The sequence below is a fragment of the Pygocentrus nattereri genome, chromosome 4 (assembly GCF_015220715.1).
Source record: "Pygocentrus nattereri isolate fPygNat1 chromosome 4, fPygNat1.pri, whole genome shotgun sequence".
Classification (NCBI taxonomy): domain Eukaryota; kingdom Metazoa; phylum Chordata; class Actinopteri; order Characiformes; family Serrasalmidae; genus Pygocentrus; species Pygocentrus nattereri.
The window spans coordinates 12,174,523-12,182,687 of record NC_051214.1 but is presented as its reverse complement, the minus strand read 5'-3'; the positions used below and the strand labels follow the sequence as shown (position 1 = coordinate 12,182,687).

General features: G+C 40.3%; 1 protein-coding gene across 1 annotated transcript; it reads right to left on the bottom strand.

The window, feature by feature from the left end:
• Nucleotides 1-1,464: 1,464 nt before the first annotated feature.
• Nucleotides 1,465-7,061, bottom strand: LOC108439573. Its single transcript, XM_017718039.2, has 5 exons — nt 7,002-7,061; nt 6,602-6,910; nt 2,300-2,620; nt 2,042-2,117; nt 1,465-1,793 (listed from the first exon to the last, which is right to left on the bottom strand). Exons 1-5 carry the CDS (start codon nt 7,045-7,047, stop codon nt 1,775-1,777), a joined length of 771 nt encoding a protein of 256 aa, XP_017573528.2. The 5' UTR covers nt 7,048-7,061; the 3' UTR covers nt 1,465-1,774.
• Nucleotides 7,062-8,165: the final 1,104 nt, after the last annotated feature.

The window sequence follows — 8,165 nt, the reverse complement described above, 5'->3', positions numbered from 1 at the left end:
AGAAATCATCACACTGAGAAACTCCTGACAGGTGAAAAACAGTAAAGTTGTAACAAGATGCAGACATGTTTGCTAAAATATTGGTCTAAAATGATCTGAGGCACTGACAGTGACCATTACAACCACACTCACCAACATACAGCAGAAAACACAATTAAATGCCTGCAACACAAACACATCCTAAAACTAACAAACAACAACAATAGCAATAACAACAAATGTCTACTTTTATGGAAGGGATGGTGTGTAAAGCTTAACCTTGCATGCTAACATTCCAGAGTTCCCCTTGATTTTATGTTCTCTGAGAGAGGGCAGCCTACACAAACACAAACACACACACACACACACACACACACACACACACACACACACACACACACACACACACACACACACACACACACAAAGAATACCTCACATCTTATTATGAATTAGAGAAATCATCCAGAGCTCTGAATGAAGGTGTGAAATAACTGCTCTCATCTGCAGTGAAGTGAAACACAACAAGCAGAAGATACAAACACTCCATCATCACTGATTCTTCTACAAACACTGATATCCCTCAAAGAGAAACACACACACTCTACCACACTGGCTGTGTGTGATCAATAAACACGTTTAATCAGAGATGGGTAGAAAAAAGAGGAGTAGAATGATAGCTTATGTGCAGAGGAATACATCTCTGATATATCATTACTGTAACTGTTCAGAATGACTTTGTTAAAGAAATCAAGTCAGAAGAAGGGAAACTGTTGGGAGTATCAGCTCTAAATGTAGTAGATCTGTAGTAATACAACCAGAGATTGGAGTGAGCAGTTCTACACAATCCTGTTAGTTTTATGTGCAGATTTCTCTCTCAGTTTGAGCTTATGTGTTAAGGCCTGATGAAGTAACTCAGCCACTGAAGATGGTGGTTGAGGATCAGACAGACAGAAGGAACTGAAGGGGCTTGTTTGTTTATTCAGAATTCAGACCAGAATGAAGAAGTGGTCATGAAATAAGCTTCTAATGTGTCATATATTTCTCTGTAGTCACTAGAAAGTATGACATTTTATTATTATATTTATTATAATTATGACCCCTGACAGATGCAGAGAAAAACATGCAACAGGTGCAGCTCAAAAAAACTCAGTGAAACCTTTATCCCATTCCATATCACTTTCATGTAGTATGTAAACATAATTGAAGATTAAAAATGGATCGTTCACTCCACATATACAAACAAATATCTCAAACTAACCTGTTTTTTGGGTTGGGAGGAATGGAATGTAGAATGCCTGTACGTATGTCACAATTCACAATTACTCCTCAGATTTTCTCTCACTGTTTTATTCTCTTAAACACATCAGATTCAGGACTTCTTCATCTCTCAAATCACAAAGAAATACCAGAAAACGAGAATTTTATTCTGATGTATTTATTATTTCATACTGTCTGTACAGAGAGAAGATTAAAATGGTGTAAAAGGCTCTGAGCTCCGTCTCTAATATAAAAATGTAAAGTTGTGGTTAGAAAGTGATGAAAATGCAGAAGTATTTAGATTAAATCAGTGTTAAGGATGAGCATCAGAATGAGTTCAATCTCAGTGGTGTGATTAAAGGAAGACGAGGAGACATTAAGGTCTGATCTTATTTAGGTCAGATATGGCAGTATTTCCATAAAGCAGTGAATAGTTCAGTGGAAGCCCTGCAGAGAGATCAGTGTGAGTGTGGATTCATTCTTTCTTCAGATGGAAATCAGCACGTGTACATTGCTTTATCGGTTTTAGTGAAGATTAACGTGCAACACACAACCTGTAGAGACAGAACACACACACACACTACTCAACAACAGTAGATCAGTGTATAAAACAGTCTGAATTCAACACACAGAATTGTAGTCAATATTAATGACTGAGTACGTAATGTATAATAAAATGAATCATAAAGAGCTTCTTCAACTCCAGTGCAGAACTTTGAGTAAAAGTCTTCAGGTTGAAGGAGTGTTTAGTGGGTGTTAAATGCTTTAGTAAATCTGACTCAGTGAGGCTGTTGGAACTCACATGATTCTCTCACTTTCAGTCGTGGATGGTGTTGTTGTTGGGTCTGTTGTCCATAAGTGTGATGGAGTTTCTCTCACTGCAGAGATAAATAACAACCAAACACATGAGCACAAACACTAACAAACACAATAAATCACTTCCTGATTATTCACTTCATCTCTGTTACCATCACTGAGCATTTTCACAATAACAGTTACCATTAGTACATATTAATATACATGATCACATTCATTACAGAGAACTGAAGGAATAGTTTACCTTTAACATGAAGTCTGACAAATTTATGATCTCTCTGAACTGAACACCTGTAGTCTCCCTGATCCTCTTCAGTCAGGTCTGATATGAGTAGAGAGAGGTTTCCTGGGTTCTTACTGGTCAGTCTAACTCTGTCTCGGTGTTGTCCAGTCTGTGCAGAGTAGATTTCTACGTAGTGAGAGTATTCAGATTTATCTGAACTAAACTCCCATTTAACAGTGTTTGGTTTGGTCTGTAGGTCAGTGCAGGAGCAGAGCAGGACTACAGACTCTCCTGAGAACCTAGTCACTTCCTCTATCTCTCCAGCATTCGCCAGATCACAACCTGAAAAAAATGAAACATTTAAGAATGATCAGCACTACTGGTAACATTTACTTTTCCTGAATTTTTTAAAATAGGAATGTGGAAGTGGGGGTGTGGCCAAGCATCACATGCAGGATGAAAAACCAGCCATATCGAACCAGCAAGCTACATAGCTGATAATGTTCACCTGTGCCTTGTTTCTGCCAGCCTGCGTATAGCCATCTCTTTTGTCAGTAGGTGGCCATAAACAAGATGACTCCACAGGAATGACCCTGAGGCGATTGTAGAGCTCTTTGAGAGAGAGCAGTAGAAGACTGGGGGTGGCCAAAGAAGGACTGGGCAGTCCAACTGACTGCCCCACAACCCAGATACAGTTGGGGTATGATGAGCTGAAAAAAGCCAGCCTTCAGAGGATTGGTCAGACTCCTGAGCAACAGTTCTGCTCACTGACGCTACAGGTGTTTGACCAGCCCTTCGTGTTGGCACAACAGATCAATTCATGTAGGAGGTGGCTATTGTCTGAAGAACACATTTCTGAGAAAGTATTCAATCTGTTGGTGCTGGAGCAGTTCATTGCATGCCTACATGAAGAGACAGCAGCTTGTGTCCAGTGCCACCAACCGGAAACGCTGGATGAGGCCAGAAAAAAGGGAGTTCTAGCCCCTAATTCTTTGCCCCGCATTTGTCCATCTCGCAACACACCACTGTCAGTCACTCGCAGCCCACTCCTGGCAGCTACTCATGATCTCCATTCTCTCTCCACACAGGTGGGGACAGCTGAGCCCACAAAAGCTGGGGTAAAGACTAGGCAGGTGTGTTGGTGCTGTGGGCAGCCCGGGCATTTTCAGGACCAAAGTCATCACATGGAGGTCAGCACACTGGCCCTCTTCCCTGATTGAGCTGGAATGTACCACATACTAGTGAGTATTTAAGAGGGTACATGTGAAGCCTTGGTGGACTCTGGCTGTATTCGAACCATGATTCACCAATGCTTGATTCAAGATGTGGCATGGGAGAGGGATGTTAGATGCAGTGCAGTGTGCCCATGGGGATGTGCACAATTGTTCCCCTCTGCCATTTACAATTGAATGTAGGGGTGAAAAGTTAAAAAGGGTTAAAAATTAAGGCATCAGTTAGTCCTCAACTTTCACATCCCCTAATTTTGGGCACAAATTGGCCGAGTGAAAGTGCCTAATGAAAGCTCTGGCAGAGGATGGGTCCTGCAATGCTATAAATGAGGGATGATGTGTCGCATTAGAGACAGGTGGGATTCCGGATTTGTCCAGGGCTGCTACAGAGCAGGGGCTTAAGAGGTGATTCTTCCGCTGGTGGGACCAAACTTGAAAGGGTGGCCACACCGTGGGGGACCTCCCTCAAGAACAACCCCTAACCCCCCCAGAAAGTTTAATGCTCCAGAGGGAAATCCATGACAAGATGTTGAAGCCACTGATGGTCAGTTGCTTGAGTAAGGAATCCCCCTCTGTTATCCCAATTTTTCTACAATTAAAGAGAGATTACACAGAGTGAAGCCAGACACTCAAACATCAGAAGTTTTAACCCAGTTGTTTGTTCCAAAGAGCTTGTTAACCCCCCGGCCATCCAAAAAGCACCATTGTACCTACTTCCTTTGAGTTCTGAAAAAATTGGTATAGACCTCATCAGACTATTGGATAGAAGCACACATGGGTAGCGCTTTGTATTGCTCTTAGTGGATTATGCAACACAATATACCAAGGTGGTGCCTCTTTGCAACATATCACATATGGTTGCAGAGGCACTCTTCAAAGTGATCTCACAATTTGGGATCCTGAAAGATATCTTAACTGATCAGGGCATTACGTTTGTCTTGCACTTTATGCAAACTATACAAATATAAACAATTCAAAACAGATGGAGTGGTCAAACTTTTTAATGAAACACTCAAAAATATAAGTCTGTTCATGATGGCACTAAACATTTGGATAAGTGGCTAGAACCCCTGGTGTTTGCATTGAGAGAAGTCCCACAAACCTCCTCAGGGTTTTCTCCTTTTGAGTTATTGTGTGGGAGGAGACCCAAGCGTGACCTAGATGTCAATTAGAGAATATTTGGAGGAGGGACTTTCAAACAATAAAAATAGAATCCAGTACGTTCTTGACCTGAGGGCAAAACTCCAAGCACTGGGGCGCTTCACGCAGGGGCATTTGCTCCAGGCTCAAGAACGTCAAAGCCGCACCTACAATGGGGACATGCAACTGCATAGGTTTTCACCGGGAGACAAAGTCCTCATTTTACTCCCCACATCAAACTCTAAACTGCTTGCCAAGTAGCATAAAAACCCCCAACAAAGCTAAATCATACTCTGGTCCCTTGTGGTTACCAGCTCTTCCTGTCCCAGAAAGCAGAGCTTTCCTGAAGAAATGTGCAATTGGACAGCTGGAGACACGGTATTTGGGCTTCCACTTGGGTCACAGACAGGTGCGCCCCTAAATCGATAAGACAGCAGTAATTGCTGCCTGTCCAAGACCCAGGACCAAAAAGTAAGACAGTTCCTGTGACTGACTAATTATTATCATAGGTTTATACCTAATTAGTCAGATGTCACCAGGTTCTCACTAGAAAAGAAGTACCAGATCCGTGACCAGAGCAGTCCCAACAGGCTTTTAACCATGTTTAAGCAGCTCTCTGTGGGAGCACGCTGCTGATAAAATTAAAAAAATATATTTTTTATCAATTTATGACTTTTGCAAAACCACAGAACCAGAGCAAGTAAATATGTGAATGTTGTACACAGAAAATGAAGAGGAACTAATACATACTGATTTTGTTGTTCCACAAATCTGTAAAACGGTCAGAACTACTACTTAACATCACAAAGATCTAGTGTTCAAATCCATGACTCAGCTTTACTGAATGACTCAGCAAAAGAAAGGGGAGAATATCACGCTAGGCTTGAGCTCTACTAATAGCAGTTAGCACGCCCTCTCGGCTCAGTCTGTTTATTATTAGGCCCTGTGATGCATATAACTTATTCATTTGTTATGGATTTGTTCCTGATCATCCTGATTCATTATTTTCTGATTAATTAATAATTAGTAAATGCCTTAATTACATGTACCCTTAATATAAAGTGTTACCAATATACCTGTGCAGTTTTTAGCACATTTTCATTCTTGGAATAAAAGTTTGATTAACTAACATTAAAACTTATCATGGAATATACCAAGGCATATGCAAAACAATACTCAAAATCATCCAATATTTTTTAGCTACTGTTTGTGTGATGCCACAAAAACAAACAAATTTACATACATCCACCTATTCAGCAACTTTACATACATCCACCTATCCACCTATTTGAGTTTTAGAACAAAACCACCTTAAAACTGTCAAGAAATAAAGTGAAATATATCAGGCAGCAAATTCATTTCCTGGAAAAACCTTCTGTGAGGGAGCTTTTAGAGTCAACGCCTGGTTCCTGTCACCACTACAATGAACAGTTCCTGAAAGACTTTGTTTTACATCTTAATAATTTAATTCTACATAAATTTTGGGGAGATTTTTATACTTATTTTAAAGCATTACACTATAAAAGAGTATATAAATGAAATTAAAAACACAGTAACACAAGCATCATGCTATCAGCTAAGATCAAACCCATTTTTAGCTCCATAGTTTTCTGAGTGCTGTGTCTGTTTCACCACATCATGTATGTTCCTTCTAGAGATTATAGAGAAGCTCCTGCAGTTGGACAGATGTTTAATGAACAAGAACATAATGTTACAGATACATCTGTGAACAAAGAGCACACCTCAACACTTGGAGTGAGCAGTTCTACACAATCCTGTTAATTTTATATTAAGATTTCTCTCATTTTGAGTTTGTGTGGTGAAATATAAAATCTTCTGCTAAAAAAACAAAATGTCATCCAAAACTAATTACATTTTAAACCATCACAGCTGCTAATTTAATGCCTCCTTTATATGATTACATATGACTTCACTGAGTATTTAAACTGTTTACCTTTTACATACAGCCAGAATTCTCTGCTTTCCTTCTCAGTCTCACACGTGTATTCTCCATCATCTTCTTCTCTCAGGTCAGATATGAGCAGAGAGAGATTAGCAGGAGAGTCCTCATTAAACTGCTGAAGTCTGTCTCTGTACTCATCAGCACTGAACACTTCAGTCCACTCTTTCCCACTTCTGTTAATCTTCCAGGTGACTCTCTGAGGTTTGGCCTGAGGGTCAGCGCAGGAGCAGGGCAGCAGTACTGAGCCGCCAGTGTGTCCTGTAACGTGTTTTAACATCTGTTCTCCTGAGAGAGAGCAGCCTGCACACACACAAAGAACACCTCACATCTTATTATGAATTAGAGAAATCATCCAGAGCTCTGAATGAAGGTGTGAAATAACTGCTCTCACCTGCAGTGAAGTGAAACACAACAATCAGAAGATACAAACACCCCATCCCCACTGATTCTTCTACACACACTAATGTTCCTCAAAGAGAAACACACACTCTCTACCACACTGCCTGTGTGTCTCTCTCTCACATTCTATTTGCTCCTCAGGAAACATCAACAATGACTATGTCATTTCTCCTTTTTCACAACCTCTAAGTGCCTCTGTTGTTCATGAACATGTTTCACCTTGTCTACTGCATGTGATCAATAAACACCATCCATCCATCCATTTTCAAGATGCGGCATGGGAGAGGGATGTCAAATGCAGTGCAGTGTGCCCATGGGGATGTGCACAATTGTCCCCTCCTGCCAATTACAATTGAATGTAGGGGTGAAAAGTTAAAAAGGGTTAAAAATTAAGGCATCAGGTGTCAATAAACACATTTAAATAAAAATGAGTAAAATAAAAGGGGAGTAGAATGATTACTAATGTGCAATGAAGTAAATGTCTGACGTAAATGTCTGGTTAATATAACTGTAGAGAATTGACTGATAAAAGGCTAAAATCAGATGAAGGGAAACTGTTGTGAGGATCAGCTCTAAATGTAGTAGATCTGCAGTAATAAAACCAGTGATCAACTAGTTTACTTTTGAAGGACTTTCTTTCTGCAGCACTCTTGGAAAAAATTTCTTTAAATGAGTTCATGTATTTTCCTTCTAAAATTGTAAAGAAGCTTCTGTGGTTCTGTGGTAGAGAAATTGAATGAACTAGAATGTACATTTGCAGGTACATCTGAGAACAAAGAGCACACATAACACTTTTTGTGTGCAGATTTCTCTCTCAGTTTGAGCCCATGTTCTAAAACAAGGCCTGATAAATTTAGTCCTTCACCGATGATGTTGGTTGATAACCAAAGAACGAGATGGAGGGGGCTTTGTCTGTTTACTCAGAACTCAGACCAGAAAGAGGAAGTGGTCAAGGACCTTTGCACCTAATTTGAATGGTGTAAGTGCTGCAAAATAATGGTGCTATATTAGAAATTCCAACAGACTGTGCATTACTAAAGGTTGAAGATGTCAAACTGGCTGGTATTCCTCCCCCAAATGCCAAGCAATAGCTAATTAATATTACAGCATTGTCAGGTATTCAACACATTGTGGTAGATTTGGCTGGACAGGGTGT